This window comes from Symphodus melops, assembly GCF_947650265.1.
Source record: "Symphodus melops genome assembly, chromosome: 1".
In the NCBI taxonomy this organism is placed as follows: Eukaryota; Metazoa; Chordata; class Actinopteri; order Labriformes; family Labridae; genus Symphodus; species Symphodus melops.
The window spans coordinates 33,175,330-33,192,316 of NC_136691.1; the positions used below are offsets into that span (position 1 = coordinate 33,175,330).

Below are 16,987 nucleotides of genomic sequence, written 5' to 3' on the forward strand. Positions count from 1 at the left end.
TCTCAAGTGAGCAAAACTTTGAAAGTTTGTTGTACCTATTAACACATCTTCAGCTTTTGTAGACACAGTATTAGTTCATGACTATAAAATGATACTTCTGGTTTTTAAACCAGGGTTCTTTATTTGTTTGCACATTTTGACATTTCAATCTCTAACAGATCAAAAAGTAAGAATGAAATAATTGGATTGTCTCCGCGTTTTGTTTGTGTGCCATTCAGGGGTGTAAAGGAGAACCAGGAGAAGATGGACCTGTTGGGCCTCCTGTAAGTGTGACAACCAGTCAAGACTATTTAAAGGAAGACTGCATCGATTTTAAACATGCAGATCAATGAACTTTCCAAAAGTTTAACAGTCCACAAACTTCAGCTCAGAAGTTATAAAGACCGTATATGTAAACACACACGTGAGAACGTGCTCACGGACTCACTCAGTTTGCTGTTGTGAAAATAAGTATTGTGCATTTTGCATTATTTGTTTTTTTCAGAAATGGATCAAATGTAATATATGAGTTGAGTATCCTTTGTTGTGTTCAGGGTCCTGTGGGTAAAAGAGGCTTAAAGGGGCTTCCTGGACTTCCAGGGCCAAAGGTATAACACCTCTTTCACTGCACCGCTCAGATTCTGTTTCTGTTCTATCACTTAAATATCTCACTGATTTCATGTGACCTTTATAATAATCAGGGAGATGCTGGAGATGATGGTATGAGAGGTCCTCCAGGACTCGAGGTGAGCATCAGTAGTGTTTCTTTTTACCTCAGAAAAATGGATAGTTTTGATGACTTTAAGATGACAACATCAACACTCATTTTTAGTCTGAATGTTGTAGGGTGCACCGGGGGCCACAGGAGGGATAGGACCCTCGGGACTGAACGGGTCTGAGGTGAAGTCATGAACACTTAGAAGTGAGTGAAACCTGTCCTTTAAGGAAGATTGTCTACAGTGTAGTCTCTCTGTCGTTCACAGGGAGATCAAGGGCCGACTGGTCCAAGAGGTCGCAGAGGCCCTCAGGTATGTCTCTAAGATCAGCAGCTGGACTTCACTTCCTGTATATTAAAGATGTAAACTCTAATGCATCTCTCACAGGGACCGTCAGGACTAAGAGGAGGGATGGGCTTACCTGGACCTCTGGGAAGTCAGGTAAATAAACAAAGAGGACCGATTGTTAGACTACACCTAAAAGGGGAAGTCACAGAGATACTTTAAAATAAACATGCAGTGTAATCAATAAGGAGAAAAAAACACACCCATTAATAATGCATTTATAATAATTATTTTTGGGGTTTTTTTCTCCAACGGTCCGATGATATGGAGGTTAGGTCAGTCAATCAATAAATCAGTCTTTATTTGTACGGCGCCAATTCTTAACAAACGTTGTCTCAAGATGCTTTTTTATCGAACTTATAAAGACTCAACATGAATCTATCATGAACACTGCAACAAGCAACTTTTAGCAAAGTTACAGTGACAGCAGAAAAACCCTCCTTTGAGAGGCAGATTGCTCAAGCAAGACCAGACTCATGATGAACAGCCATCTGCTTACACTGTGTGTTGGGGTTGAAAGAGGAGAGAGGGAGATGTTGATAGAAAGAGACAGAACAATGATGAGGATGGTAACAAACTGATCAGTCTAATATTATCACGATTGTCAGTTATAATAATGAAACAGGGAGGTCTGATTCTGGTTATCTGGGAGTCTCTCTGTTTAATGTGTCGACCACAGTGAGAGCTCAGCCGGCTCTCTGCGGACATGCAGTCTTCATCTTTTGAGAGTGTTTGCATATTGAAGATGTTCATGTTGTTCATCTCAAATATGAAGTATCTGACACTCTCTTCTGTGACCCCAAAACTTAAAAATAACTTTTACTACATACAGAAGATGAACTCTTTTATGTTTGAACTGCAGAGACATGAAAGTTAAGAGAAGTACCAGGAGATGTATCAAAATGTTGAAGGACACAAGTTTGTGATAAAGCAACCATTTCCTTTGGAAAACATTCTCTTACTAAATATCAGTATGCTGTGGCTAAATGTAATAATAAGGTACCAGTGACTCTCAGTTGTATTCAGTATTTATATTGATTGTAGTTTGGCATAGTGTTTCTGTTGTTTTGGAGAAAATGCAACCTGGCCTTAGCTTACGTCATATTATTATGAAATGTGCTTATATATTATTGATTGTTTCTTATTTTCTTTAGGGTCCACCAGGCAATGACTCCCCGCCTGGTCAGAAAGGGGACATGGTGAGTGTGAAACATCTTTGCTCATAAAAACTGTTTTTACAGATACTGATGTGTTTTTTTCTCCCTGTCAGGGGGAAACTGGACCGATGGGAGTAAAAGGAAATCCTGGCAGGGAAGGGACCACGGTAAAATATGATATGGGTTTAATATATTATCTTTAATATTATGTCTAATGTCTTGTGTTATCATTTTCAGTTTCTTAGCAAGATTTCTTTGACTAAGAAAATTAACTGACATCAATCTTCACTCAGTTAAAGCTACGATTTTAATTTAAAGGTCACATTTTAAACTTTTTTAAATTTAAATTCTCAGAGCTCCCCAAAACATGTGTAAAGTTTCTTGTTGTAAATCCACTCTGATCCTGTATTTGATCATGTCTATGAATCCCTCTATTTCAACCCTGATCAGAACAGCCTGTTTCTGTGTCTGTAGCTTTAAATATGTAAATGAGCTGTGTTTGACCACGCTCCTCTAGAGAGGAATGTGGATCTCGTCTTCTCACTCTATGTCCGATCAAAGGCAGACTCAGAGGGCAGAACCAACACCTCGCTGTGGAAGTGTCACCCACCTGGGGGAGGGGTTACTGCCCTTTGTGATGTCACTAAGGGAAAATCTTTAAACGGCCTGTTGGAGCACACATTTTCTGAAAAGTGTTGCAGGTGGAAGACCTAGAGGATGGACTTTTCTCATAATTGTTTATTTAGGACAAATATAAGTATTAGGAAAACATGTTTTTTGCATAATACGTGACCTTTAGAAAGAAAAGCCTTCAGATCTCAAGTTTTAACATGAACTAATCCAGGAAGAAGATAAAGGACAGTGGAACTTGCATCTCCTCATGAATATTTAATTATGATATCACTACGATGAGTACATGTTTCAAACCTGGATTAGATACCAATAAAATCAAACAATAATGCACCTGTTTCTATACAACAGCAACAGTCATCATAATTATTATGATGATAATAATCATTATCTTAATATCTTTTATAATTATCACAATATTAATTAGGTAAATTCATACTGGTTCAATCAGAAAATGTACGCTCCTCTGTGTGTTTGTGAGAGACATCAGTGTAACTTTTTTCTTCTTTATTGGACGGCAAAAGGACTTAAGAAAGGAATGTCGGTATTTACCGACCTTTGATGCTCTCTTTGTTTCACAAGAATCAAAGTATCAAATATTTGGACAACCTTAGATCTAGTCTCTCTACGGCAACTCAGCACTAGAGATTCGCTCCTTATGTTTTTACCCATATATCTGAGACTCGACACTGACAAGTATTGATTGACAGGAAACAACTTGATAGAGTCATGACCTGACGTAGACTTCTAAGACATCGATGTTCACTACTTAAAATAGAAATAGCTCTTGACAGTCACTGGAATTTGAATATTTACAGCAGTGAATATAGATCGTTTGTTGTCAGACAGTCTGTTATGGTCCTGATCCATGCCGGCTCACATTTAAGAATTTGTCTTTGTCCCGTTTGCTCTTTTAGGGTCCAATTGGGAGTCCTGGTCCTAAAGGAATTCCTGGAGGAACTGTAAGCATCGTCTGTTTCTGTTACATGTCAACATTAACATTGAGGATGAGGATGAACCCCTGTGATTGTAGAAGTTCTATTGATAAACACAAAAGACAGAACGCCCCCACAAAAAACACAAAGACCATGTTCACACTGCAGATTTAGTGCTTGGATCCATTTGTTTTACTTAGTTACTCTTCAGCTGTGGCCTCTTAATCCTTCCTCTGTGACCTGACCAACATCAGCAAAAGATCGACAACAACAATGGTTTAGGAAGTCTTGTCTGACTGACATTAGAGTGAAGGAAAAGTCATGGTCTCTATAATCAGCTGAGAGGCAGCTTGTCAACCAACCTGTGTTAAAGTCAATATTGAAGGCTGCCAACAGAACTGGGCCCACTCTCTGGACTTTCAGTCTCATATTCGCCTCCTCTGACAAAGCTTTCAAGTCCCTCCGATGGCTGGGTTCATCACCCGGAGTACGTCAACTTCATTGTAAAACAGGCTGCTGATCTGATTACCACCACTACATTGGTCCGAGTCTTTTAAACGGGTTATAAAGCGCTGCTCTTTTCATTGACACTGCATTCGTGTTCTTCTGTCGACACGTTTAGGCGTCACTTTGGAAACGCTTTCAAACACAGATCGCCCTCTCAAATGTTTCTTATAAAAAGTGTCACCTAAGAACCTGTGAAGGTCTAACACCTGCCTGTCCCTCCACTGAGTACCTCCTTCATTGTCATGAAGTATGAGAGACTCCCGCCCCAGTCCACCCTGTCAGCACAGAGCTGTGAAGATTGAAGTCTTGAGCACGCCGGCCTGCCTGTTCAAACCAAGGTCGCACTGCAAAAGATGCAAGCTGTATCTGATTTAAGATCACGTATGAAAGAGGCCCAAATCTGTTCTGAAAATATCCGATTTTATGTGAACTGTGCTGTTCCAACATTCGTTGAAAAAAATCAGATCTGAGTCACAGCTGTGGAAATGAAATCAATATGGCGTCATGTTTCAGCTGCAGAGTGAATGAAGCTATAGTTTTGATAAATGTTGTCCTCATGTCCTTCACGCTCTGAACACATTAAGCCCCTTTATGTTCAGTTTGAAGGTTAACAAAGGTTTCCTTTAAACTTTGACACTTTGAACAAAGGGAGTCTAAACAGCATCAGCGTCCTCGAAAACAAAACCAAAGTAAATATGTGATCTGATTGTGGATCTTCAGGGCTTCAGAGGACTGGATGGTGACAAAGGAGAGGCGGGACCCAAAGGAGACAAAGTAAGAGAAAGATGTGAATGAAGTCCAAGCTTCATCAGTTTGAGGTCAAGCTACAAATAATTCCCTTTGACTTCTTTTGTAATTTCAGTAATTTCAGTGAACGTTAGAAAATGCATGTTAAGCTTTTTGCAACAGTCGTGTTTTCTTGATGTAATGACAGTAAACAAAGAGACTTTATCTGTCCGTTCTTTATCAGGGTTATTGTTATTCCCTCCTTACTGTATGTCAGACTCCCGTTTGCCCCCCTTAACTAGCCCCCTTGTCTTTCCCTCAGGGCCCTCCAGGAGCTGCAGGGATCGCAGGTCATCAGGGGGAGCGAGGAGAACGTGGCAGCACAGGTCTCCCCGGGGTGAGAGGTCAAGCTGGGCCCAAAGGAAAAGAGGTACAGATCACTATCACGACGTCCTCGGTGCTTTGGGTTGAAATAACCTCCACACCTTCATCATCATTGTTTATTTGGTAGAAAAACATAAAACTATCATAAAATAAATGAAGAGGAAATCAATAAGAAGTTTCTGTACTTTAACCTTTAACCTTTCTGCGTTCGAACCTCTCTTCATGTTTTGAACTCAACTCTCCGAAATCTATCCTAGACTTACCTTTCGATACTTATTAGAAGCATGCAGAGGCTTCTGATGTCGGGTACAATCACTTCTATCTGAACCACTTTGTTTGCCAGCTTCGATCCCTGCAACACCGAGCGGCGTCCACAACATCCGTGTGGGGGTGTCTAAAACCGCCTACCTTCTCTGGTCCAAACAGATCCAGCAAGCTATGTGTGATAATAGTTCAAAACAAATATAAAATATACTGTGAAAAATATATACATAATAACACAACACTTAACTAAACCTCAAATTGGATTGTAAGAAATCTTCAGAATATACATGATCACATTTTGTCTGTTCACGCCTTAGAGTGTGTGCGTGTGTGTGTGCGTGTGCGTGTGTGTGTGTGTGTGTGTGTGTGTGAGTGAGAGCCTGTAAGGACAGATTATAAGCCTTTAGGACAGACTCTTAAAACCCACCTGGAGCCCAACCATTCTCATGATTCGTTATTTTATTTTCAATTTCTGGAGCACGTTGAGATGATTTCCAAAATATGAAGTGCATAACAATTAAAATGTGTGATTATTATTATAAGGTGCCTTGTCTCTGATGAGTGTCTCTGTCGTGTGTCCTCAGGGTGAAGACGGGGAGGCTGGTCTTCAGGGAGGTGTGGGGAAACAGGGCTCAAAGGTCAGAGGCTTGAAGTCAAGCTGATAAACAGAGCTGTAATCTGTACTACTACTCCTGTTAGTAAAACAGGATGATGTCATGGTTGTTTCAAGAACTGAGCCTAGTACTTTTATGCCATAGACTCTAAAGCAAAGTGTGTTATTGTTTACCTTTCAGGGCGACAGAGGGATGCAAGGACCCAACGGGGACTCAGGACTCAAAGGACGGAGGGTAACTTTCCCTCTGATGAATATGCAATGACAGATCAGAATCAGATCTGTGACTGCATGAAGAGCAGGATTTATTTATCATCTTTCCATGTACATTGACAGGGTCAGACTGGAGTCCTCGGCCCGTTTGGTCCCCCTGGCCTGCCAGTAAGACCCCTCTAAACAAACAAACATTCAAGTGTCTCATATGAACCTTTAAGCTGTTAACCATATGTGTGTGTGTGTGTTTGTATAATTTCAGGGCTTTAGAGGCAGAGTTGGGATTGAGGGAGCTGAAGGAAAGCCTGGTACACAGGTTCCCAATTTATACATTTTCATTTCCTTTGAATGCTTCTTTTTTGCATTCTTTACATTCAACCAGCTCCATTTCACCGCTGAGCCTTTAACAAAGGGATGTGTTTGTAAGATCACGTGTCTTTATGTGCAGGGTGACCCTGGTTCTGTTGGCTCTCCTGGACCTGAAGGAGACAGAGTGAGTATTAAAACCTGGGGTTGTAGTCAAGACCAGACTAACCGAGACCAGAGTGCTCAGAGAGCGAGACATTTTAGGGATGGAGACAGAGTCCAGACGTCCCTCACTCAGACCGTAATACTGGGAAGGTTGGGGCTGTAACCAGTGCATAATAATCAAATTATGAATGAAGTGAAGTTATTGGTTCTTTAGAAAGGGGGCGTGCCTTATAATCAAAGTAATAAAGAAAAAAGAGAGGAAGTCAGTGATGGTCTCGACTGGTCTTTGTTTTAAAATCGGGGTCCGTCTAGTCTGAGACCGAGACAAGACCGAGTAAAAATGCTTTCAATAAGGAGACAGACGGAGACCTTTAAAAAGGACCAGGACCCATCTGGAGTACTACAACACTATTTCAACCTGCTGCTGAGGACACAGGAAGGAGTTATAAAGAATGTATGGTGGTCAAACTGTGTGTGTGTGTGTGTGAGCTAGGTGAACTGGTTACAACATGATGTCTTTGTCACATTCAGCCTGTGGGCAGACTTCAGACTGTTCTTTAACTTGTTTACAGGCTCCTGAATGAGATGTGATCTGACATCCCCGTAAAGTCTTTACAGGGCAGTTTCATGTTTATTAGATTCAGTAAATCTAAACTGACACAGTAACAAGCGTGTGGCGGACAGTAAGAGAAGCGACCGGTACCTTTAAAAACAACATGACAGACAGAGAGATTAAGACTGTTCGTTTGTCTCTTTGTGTCCTTGTCTGTGCTTTATTCATTCACCACTGATACCTTGTTAGAGCCTGAGATGTGTTGATGTTGGTCGTAGTGCCTATAAAGAATTAACCCCTAAAAACTTTTAGATTTTAAAAAATGTAAAAAAATGGATGTGCTTTTGTTTCCTGTTATTTACAAAACAATCATTTCTAATTAAAAAATAATTTCAACTCGTTTAACTTTTTAATATTTTCCCTTTCCGGTCAGTACCTTTTAGAGGCACCGCTTGTCAAAGTGTAAATGTATTTATTTTTGGGTGATTTTTACCTTTACCAGCTGAAGAGAGACAGGAAGTGTTGGGAGGAGAGAGTCGGGGGGGGATGATGTGCAGCAGAGGGCAGAGGTTAGATTTGAACCCACAGCGGCTGCAACGAGGACTACAGCCTGCATACATGAGGCGTGCATCATAACTGCTTCTGCAGTCAGAGCTCTGAGCTTTGTTTGGATAAGTCTCTTTCATCTTTGTGCATCAGCACATTTCAAAACATTTCTTTCATCATTTTCTTTGCAAAACTGTAGTGTTACAGAACGTCACTGGTTCTGTGTTTCTGAGGTGGGGTTGTATGAGGTAAGAGGAAGTATGAGGAAGAAGAGACCAGCGTGGGTGCCAACACTGAAGTTAGGTCTTTCGTACCATGTTGTTGACCTCATTCCAAGAAAAAACAAAATAAAACGCTTTTTGGTAAATGTCGGCCATATTGATCTTAAACCACTTCTTTGTGTGTCTCTACATGTGACACAAGGCGACCTGCGCACGGTGTCTTGTTTAGTGTCACCTGTGATTGGACAGAGATGCTCACTGCACCTCTGTGGTCTCTGCAGGGCGTTGTAGGCGTGGCTGGTGCTGCAGGGCAGGCAGGTTCCCCAGGAGCTCCGGTCAGTGTCCGCCTCTCTTTCACTGTGTTCCTGAACAAATCAGAGCCTTTGAAACCTGCTCAGGTTATTCTTGGACTTTCACAGGGTCCTCGAGGAAAGCCACGTCAGGACGGGATCCCTGGACCAGCTGGAGAGAAAGTTAGTAGAGCGCATTTTGTTCTTAAAGAAAGGATCATTTTCAGTCCCCGCATGATGACATGTTAGTGTTGTTGTTTAATTGTAGGGGATATCGCCTCCTTCTTTTTACTTAGGTATAGACTGGTTTCACTCCTACAACCTTGTAAAAATATGCATATGCAGCAAAGTTTTTCAGGTGGTCATGAGTGGTGTTCAGGTTTCATGATGATTGTATAGATGAAGTATTTTCTTGTCACTCTTCAGGGCTTCACAGGGAAACCAGGGTTGTTGGGCCCCCAGGGACCTGTGGGCATGTATGTAAGTGAACAGTATGAACTCTTCCAGTGGAGCTGTTTCACTTTGTTTCCTAGTCTGAGCAGCTCCTTTCTGTCCTCTGTGCATTGAACTGTGGTAAGTGGTGTGCATTAACACATTGAGTCTGCATGCTGTCTGTGTTAAGTAAACTCAAAGACATTTATGTGACATCCAAATAATCAGTGAGTGTGTTCTTCTTCTTCTCTCTGGTCCTCGACTCAAACAGCTTAAGACACAAGGCCGTCCCGTCCATGTAAACATGATGTAAACACAGCTCTGACAACAACACAGCTGGGGAGACTCACATTTCTCACTCAGAGACAGTCAGGACTCAGAGACACTCAGTTTTTGAACCTAGATTTCTTTACTGTGAAGAGACACAGAGGATGTCCTTGATTTCTGCTGTTACACCTGCTATCATAGAGCCGATCAGTCTATTCCCCCCCCCCCCCCCGAGTAGTAAAGTTTAAGATGATGAAAACCATCTCCCTCCTATTGTATGGTATCGAAACAAAACCGATTGGTTCAAGCTTTAATGATCATAGTTGTAATCCTGTTTTTATCTTAAAATGTGACCTAGAATCACATTCAAAATCTGTGGGCCTTCACAGGGTTACCCAGGAGCCGTGGGTCTGACCGGGAGACCAGGCCACATGGGACAAAGGGTAAGTCTTGATTAAGAGTGACGAGTAAATATATAAATACATTCAAATCCAAACAAACAGCAGAAGCGTTCTTCAGGAAATTAAAAGAATTTACCTTCAACAAACTCTGTTGTTTTTCTGATCTATATTTATAGCGTCTGCTTTTTGTGTCTTTGTCCAGTTGTTCCGTTTACCTCTTGCACTTGCTTTCCAATCTATACTGCAAATGGCAATAAACTGAACAGAACTGAGATGAATGAATGTGAAACAGAACATGGCTTGTTTTGCCATGTGCATATACTACTGTATCATCAGCATATAATGACAATTTAAACATTCGACTTCATCCTGCAGAAAACCCAAACTTAACCTTTGATTTCCATCTTTGATTTCCTGAATTTCCCTCGGGATCAATAAAGTATCTATCTATCTATCTATCTATCTATCTATCTATCTATCTATCTATCTATCTATCTATCTATCTATCTTTTTGGATCACTGTCAAACATCTGCAGCTTGACAGGAATGATAAAGGTGCAGCTAGGTCCTTAGTCATCGCTCTGTTTATTATGGACTGTGAAAGCAGTGTGTTTTGTTGACCCTGCAGGGAGCTGCTGGTGTCAGAGGCCGTCCCGGTGTCCCAGGGAAGCGTGGACCTCCGGTGAGTACATTTGTTGAAACGTGTGTATTTATTAGCATTCGGTTGATGCACAGTGTTTATATGTTCATTCATCCTGTTTGCTGACTGTATTGGGACACTATCTTTACAGGGTCTTCAGGGTCCTCCTGGTGAAAGAGGGCCTCCAGGACCACAGGTTCGACACAGACGATACAGTACCTACTTTGAAATATCACAGCAGTACAGACCTCACATAACGTTTGTTTTTTCACCTCGTCACTTCAGGGCCGTCAAGGACAGTTTGGACCTAAAGGCGTTCAGGGACTGCCAGTGGGTGGATCTTGAGTTTGTTTCAGACTTTGTTTCACTTTAAACCGTATAAAAAAAGAAAAATGATGAGTAAAAAAAAAAAAACACCTGAAAAGGTAAAGAAAAGCAAAACAAGATGCACACACTAAGAAACTCCAGCTTTAAGGATTTATTGATCAGTGACGTTTCACAGCCAATATGCTCTTCCTTACACTTCTGTGGCTTTGACTCAAGTCTAAGGTGGAGCATGTTGGCTTGAAAACATCTCTGATTAATAAATCCTTCAAGCGGGATCTTCTCGGTGTGTAGATCTTGTTTTGGATTTCTTCACGATAAACTGTAACCTGCACATGAAGGCAACGTCTGTCAGGCAGAGGTTGGTAGGTTTGTGATTACAGTGTTGGCAAGTCACATTTTAGCAAACTGAACAAGTCACATTTAGTTTGCAGGAAAGCAGGCAGAACACACAGGCCATCAAATAGTCAAAGAACCTTTTGGGAATTTTATGCATGAAAGGAAAATGTGTATCTGGTCATGAGACTTCGAAACGTTTTTTACGGCTCTGCGCTGTGACTCCATGAATCTGTCAGTGAACTATAAAAGTAAATAAAAATGGCCCATCCTTAGTATAAACACATTGTTTGAAGTTATTGAGATCAGAGTTACATAAGGAGCGTGCAACCTTTATTAATGTGTTAAAAAATCACTCTGATTGAACTGTGGTCTCTGTAAATGTAATTGAAAGTAGTGTGTGTAGTTCTTTAATTTGTTATTCTGAACGGCTTCAGGGCCCTCAAGGTAAACCAGGACCAGTGGGAGGCACAGGAAGTCCTGGTCCCCCAGGGAGTCAGGGGCCTACGGGGCCTACGGGCTCACCTGCACCAAGAGGGTTTCCAGTGAGTGGGTACTCCTCACCTTTCTCTCCGTTTCACGTCCATATAAAACTCTGTAATACTTCTCCTATTAAACCACGTGTGTGTTATATAGTGAACTTTCCTATGTTTGATGCAAGATCAATATGTCCTCTGTGATCAGGGACCAGCAGGGATGACTGGAGCCATGGGTCAGACCGGAGAGAAAGGAGTGCAGGTAGCTGAAGTTTATCATTGGTCCAAAGCACCATCAAGCATTCACCTTTATACGCTGAAATGAGTCCACGTTTGGAAAGAATCATTCACCAACCTAAACAACATAACTACATCATGGTTTTCATTCTCAGGGAGCAAAGGGTCCAGCTGGTGATGTTGGTTCTGCAGGTCTGGACGGGCAGCAGGTCAGTTCACTCACTGATCACACGACACAAATCGGACATCATAAACTGAACATCAGCATTTTATTGACACAGTTTCTGGGACTTGTTATTGAAGAACTTTTCGTATTAATCCATTCGCCCTGTTCCTGAAACTCCTGAGAGCTCAATGTTTGACATCTAACAGCCAAAGTTTTCACTCTGACTTCATCCAGAGTTTCTCCAGCCAGCCCTCTAGTATGTTTTTTCCTTGATATGTCCGAGCGAGCTGAAGTGAGAAGGCAGCGGGATATTATCAGGAGAATTCACCTCAAGCGAGTAGGATCGGGCGATGACGTGTAAACCCGTCAGTGCTTGACTATAAACTGTATGCACACAGCTGGTACAATATCTGTAAAGGTGATTAAACCGCTGCCTTCGGTTTCCTGTTTGCGAGTATGTTCTTCTACACTCTTTGTTGGCATCGTGATTCAGTTCAACTACACATATCATTAATATAAAGGCACTGTTGTTTTTACAACAGTGCTTCTGAAATTCTCCGACTATGTTCAGGAGTGTAAATGGGAAAACGACTTCTTAATGCATGCTATGGGAAGTTTGACTCTGTTTGTCACGGCAGGGCGCTCCAGGTCAAGCGGGCGAGGAAGGGACTCCAGGAACAAAAGGCGATCAGGTCTGTCACATTTGATTGATATTTCAATGTGTGGTCATTTTGTTTCCAACAGTGCTACGACTTTGTTTTGTGCCGCACGCTGCCGGTGCAGGACAAACACGCACACCCACACTATTATATGAACGGTGTGTGTAGGTCATGTGGTCAACATTCTGAAAGCTCATTATGAGAAAAAAAAGTGTATTTTTGTATATTATAGTAAAGTTGTTATTTTCAGTCATTCGCAGAAAAATTCAAATGTTTTGTTGGTAAAGTTGAGCTCCTTGATGGAGGAACACACGCACATCCCTTATTTATGTGCTGAGTCACAGAGACTCTGTCACCTGATGGAGAGCCTGGTCGTGTTCTTTAATGAATAAAGCAGATATCTGAAAGTATATCTCTGAGAGAGTGTTTGAGCATCGTTTGTTGATGGAGATAACAAATACAATGCTGCTTTTGAAACACCAGACTGTTGTGATCAGGTTTTTAAAAACACTCTAAAATAAAAAGGAGCTCAGGTTCATCTAACTGCTCGCATTATTGTTTTTTTATATGGGCAGAGGCTTTACAGGCAAGTCCGGCAACTGCTTGGGGCCCCAGACCAGAAGGGGCCTTCCAACAGCTGAAAAACCTGTAACCACAGCATTGCCTCAAAATGTGCTAATTTTGCAATGACAGTAGGAAACCTTCCTAAGGAGGCCCCGTCTGACAGCTTTCAGCGCCCTGCGTGTTATAGAGTGTTATTGCTGTGAAAACCAAAATGTGTTCATAAAGGTTTATTGAAGAGGAATTTCCCATCTGGGAGGGAATAATGAAAGAGGAATATAAGAATGAACGCGAGGTGGAGGGTCCCCCAAAGAATGTTTCTGTTGGGTCCCAGCAGACCCCCAGAATCCCCCCGGGGGGACTCTTAATTTTAATAACTAATAATAGAATGACTCTGCACCACTTCATACAGCACCGACACATATACACCTGTTAGCAGCCAAAGTCTGTTAGCTGTCCAACATCATATTCTTCTGGAACAGGGAGCTCCAGGCCCACAAGGACAACCAGGACGATCAGGTCCCAAAGGAGAGCCAGGACCTACGGGCTCCCAGGGGCTGCAGGGTGAGCCTGGGCAGAGGGGCAAAGAGGTTAGATATGCCGCTATTCTACTCCATCATATTTTGTAGGGCTGCAGTTTACCACAATGTAGTTCTTGATGCATCCACTTGATCATTTAGTTGATTTGTGTTGTCGACAACATTTTAGTAAACAGGGAAAATTGTCTCTCACTTATCCTACAGCTCAGTGTGACGTCAACAGTGTCATTTTACTTTAACAATAAATCAGTTTTTAAAATAGTAGGTAATAGGTCTGCTGTCAGTAAAAAATGTAAATTTTGCAGCTATAACTTCACTGTTACTTTCTGTCTTTCATTCTGTGTCTTTGTGTAGGGGGTCGATGAAGAACCGGGTGTTCCTGGGGAACCAGGCACTAAAGGAGCAAAGGTGTTTTTTAACCTAGATTTCTTTACTGTGAACTTACGTGCAATTTATGAATAAGATCCATTGATCCAACTTTTGTTTGGTGCTCTTCCCATCAACCTATTTCTCTATCTGTCATCCTTCATCTGTCATCCATTCATCGATTGGTTTCACTTGTTTGTAGTTTATAGGTAAATCTGAAAGTCATTTTATCAGTGAAGTCTGTAAATGTCGTCATATTTCTCACAGGGAGATTTAGGAAATCTAGGCCCGTCTGGATCAGAAGGACCCCCAGGAGTTCCAGGAAAACAAGGACCAAGAGGGTCACATGGACAAAAGGGATACACAGGTTTCATGGTAAGTTAGCCTTAAACTGTTCCAAAAAACCCCCCAAAATAAACCTTTAAAAATAATCAGAATTATCCTGAGGGCTGGATTAAGACTGTATTAGAACAACAATGTTCAGATGAAGTTGAATTACTACACTCATAATATAATAAATAAATTAGGTAGACCTTATTTATTTATTTTATTTTATTATCAAAAATATTCGACCACATAAAATCAAAATCAGTTACAGAATATTAATCTGAAGTTACTGCGATGACGTTCAGTTTGCTTGGATTGTAGCACCCATGTGGATTAAGTGTGTCATATGAAGTGCTCTTCAGGATCTGGATCAGGTTGATCCGATCCAGATTCTCTTTAAAATGTTGGATTTTTTGAAATATCGGAATTTCTAAATGCAGTTAATTCAGACACATTCAGAGTGTTTGATAAGCTGTGTGGCAGAATGAAGGGTGACAAAGGGTGTTGTTTATTCAATGATTATCACCTTGTATTTTTATTTTCAGGGTCCAGCAGGTCTGAGGGGGAACGTTGGACCATCAGGCTTGTTAGGACTACCGGTAAGTTATCCTCTAAAGAAATGTCATGACGTTATACTGCTTTACACTAAATCTGTAAATGTCTGCTCTGAAAATAAAATTGTAGCTTTTTTTGAATATTATTTAGTTTAGGCACCACAAATCTCATCATATCATGTGGAAACATGAAACGTGTTTTGGCTTGTCCTGTTAAGCCAGTTAGTGAACAAACCTTTTTTTTCTTCAGGTTTTTAGTCTTTAATTCTAATTTGCTGTGAAGCTGAAGCCCGTTAAACGTCCTGCCTGGTCTTTGCTTTTTAACGCTAACAACCGCCGATCAAGTCATGGCTACTGTGCGTTTATTTTCTTATTCTCATGCCCCCCCCTGCTGCAGCTCAGCCTGTCAGCTGCTGTCAATCCAACACAAACTTCAACATTTCTTCCTGTTAATAATAATAAACTATCAACGATGCATTTAAAATCCCAGCTGGTGTTCATTTTTAATGAATAAATGGAGGACTAAAGGTGGTTTCTGTTGAACCCAATGCTGTCTTCTTACTGTCTATTATTTATTCATATAATTTATTTTTCAGGGTTTTCCAGGGAGTTTGGGGATTCCAGGACCTGATGGGCCACTGGGACAGAAGGTAGGGAATCTTACAGATATTCAGCTGCTCAAGACTATTGTGGTGATTTTAAACGATAGATTTTGCTTTTTTAAAGTTTGGAATTGGGTCAAGAATCTTATAGAGTTAACTTGTGGAAAAAAACTCTCAACTCTTAGAAGTCACCTTTTAAACACGTTTAAGTAAGTCCCCAAAACATGTCTGTGAAGTTTCTTGTTCTAAATCCACTCTGATCCTGTATTTGATCTTGTGTATAAATCCCTCTATTTCAGCCCTGATCAGAACAGGCTGTTATTGTGTCTGTAGCTTTAAATATGTAAATGAGCTGTGTCTGACCACGCCCCCTTTTTGGAAGGGCTTGGATGGCTCTGGCTTTTCAGTACCATGCTTGTTTAAGGTGAGACAGCAGACTCAGAGGGAAGAAAAGCTGGGGGAGTTTCACCCACTTGGGGGAAGGGTTACTGCCCTTTGTGATGTCATAAAGGGAAATCTCCAAACAGCCTGTTTGAGTACACATTTTCTTAAAAGTGGAGCAGGCAGAAGACGGAGAGACTTTTGTGTTGTTGTTTTTTTTTTTAGACCAGCTAGAGACACGTATCAGTGTAAAACATGGTGAAATGTATTTTGTACAGTATTTGACCTTTAAGAAAATATATATAAACATGTATGGTAACTTTTATATAAAATGGCCATGTTGTCTCTACAGGGAGACAAAGGTCCTTCTGGTTTGAATGGGGAGTCGGGAACTTCAGGTCCTAAGGTAGAGTACAGTGTGAGCCCCTTAGAGGTGACGGAGCAGCCAATGTTAAACTGTTCTAAGTGCTCTGTCTAATTGCAGGGGGTGGAAGGAAGCCGTGGTGAGAAAGGTGACACAGGAAAGCCTGGACCTGTGGTAAGTGGAGATCAATACAGAATCACAAACCAGCACAATGTTTCATATCAGTGATTTACATTGACTGTTTTTGTGTCAGCGCTGGCTGTTATAATTTGTCAGTCATCCTGTCTTGACGACCCTTGTTGTCAAGTTATACAGGAAACACCTGGAGAAAACTTAATGACTTATTTGTCCGTATTAGTTAAAGGTACTTTGGGCCTTTTTGCCTTTGTTGGATAGGACAGCTGAAAAGAGAGGAAATGTTTGGAGGAGAGAGTGGGACGACATGCAGCGAAGGGCAACAGTTACATTGTGATTCTGTGGCAACACCAATGGATGTCAAAGTCACACATGTAACATCAAATGTTCAGTAGAAGTCTTCTATTAGTTCAGTGGGACTTATTCAAACTTTAAGCAAAGAAATGGAAACTAAAAAAGAAACGATTTTGAACCAAAGGTAGAAATGATGTGGATGATAGGCTGACTGATTTATGGGCGCCGCCATCTGTCAGTGTTCACCATAACTGAGGTAGCATCTCACTGTGACTGCAGCACAGAGAGTTTGAAGTCATACAGCTGCTGATGAAGAACCCTAACTCAGGCGATCATAACCTTTTTTAGATTTAACGTTGTTTACAACCATAAACTG

The 16,987-nt window shown here is 41.2% G+C and overlaps 1 protein-coding gene across 3 annotated transcripts in view; it reads left to right on the forward strand.

Annotated features, from left to right (window-relative positions):
- LOC306822637 (uncharacterized protein) overlaps window positions 1-16,987 on the forward strand; it is a 65,519-nt gene that overhangs the window by 40,783 nt on the left and 7,749 nt on the right. For all 3 annotated transcript variants that reach the window (XM_079341766.1, XM_079341767.1, XM_079341768.1), the window contains exons 15-48: window positions 219-263; window positions 534-587; window positions 681-725; window positions 826-879; window positions 963-1,007; window positions 1,083-1,136; window positions 2,195-2,239; window positions 2,311-2,364; window positions 3,745-3,789; window positions 4,990-5,043; window positions 5,318-5,425; window positions 6,228-6,281; window positions 6,438-6,491; window positions 6,593-6,637; window positions 6,732-6,785; window positions 6,918-6,962; window positions 8,542-8,595; window positions 8,680-8,733; window positions 8,977-9,030; window positions 9,639-9,692; window positions 10,279-10,332; window positions 10,442-10,486; window positions 10,576-10,620; window positions 11,388-11,495; window positions 11,635-11,688; window positions 11,819-11,872; window positions 12,468-12,521; window positions 13,532-13,639; window positions 13,943-13,996; window positions 14,222-14,329; window positions 14,827-14,880; window positions 15,432-15,485; window positions 16,171-16,224; window positions 16,303-16,356. In XM_079341766.1, coding sequence (XP_079197892.1) covers window positions 219-263; window positions 534-587; window positions 681-725; window positions 826-879; window positions 963-1,007; window positions 1,083-1,136; window positions 2,195-2,239; window positions 2,311-2,364; window positions 3,745-3,789; window positions 4,990-5,043; window positions 5,318-5,425; window positions 6,228-6,281; window positions 6,438-6,491; window positions 6,593-6,637; window positions 6,732-6,785; window positions 6,918-6,962; window positions 8,542-8,595; window positions 8,680-8,733; window positions 8,977-9,030; window positions 9,639-9,692; window positions 10,279-10,332; window positions 10,442-10,486; window positions 10,576-10,620; window positions 11,388-11,495; window positions 11,635-11,688; window positions 11,819-11,872; window positions 12,468-12,521; window positions 13,532-13,639; window positions 13,943-13,996; window positions 14,222-14,329; window positions 14,827-14,880; window positions 15,432-15,485; window positions 16,171-16,224; window positions 16,303-16,356 — 1,971 coding nt within the window. The remainder of the gene's footprint in view (window positions 1-218; window positions 264-533; window positions 588-680; window positions 726-825; window positions 880-962; window positions 1,008-1,082; window positions 1,137-2,194; window positions 2,240-2,310; window positions 2,365-3,744; window positions 3,790-4,989; window positions 5,044-5,317; window positions 5,426-6,227; window positions 6,282-6,437; window positions 6,492-6,592; window positions 6,638-6,731; window positions 6,786-6,917; window positions 6,963-8,541; window positions 8,596-8,679; window positions 8,734-8,976; window positions 9,031-9,638; window positions 9,693-10,278; window positions 10,333-10,441; window positions 10,487-10,575; window positions 10,621-11,387; window positions 11,496-11,634; window positions 11,689-11,818; window positions 11,873-12,467; window positions 12,522-13,531; window positions 13,640-13,942; window positions 13,997-14,221; window positions 14,330-14,826; window positions 14,881-15,431; window positions 15,486-16,170; window positions 16,225-16,302; window positions 16,357-16,987) is intronic.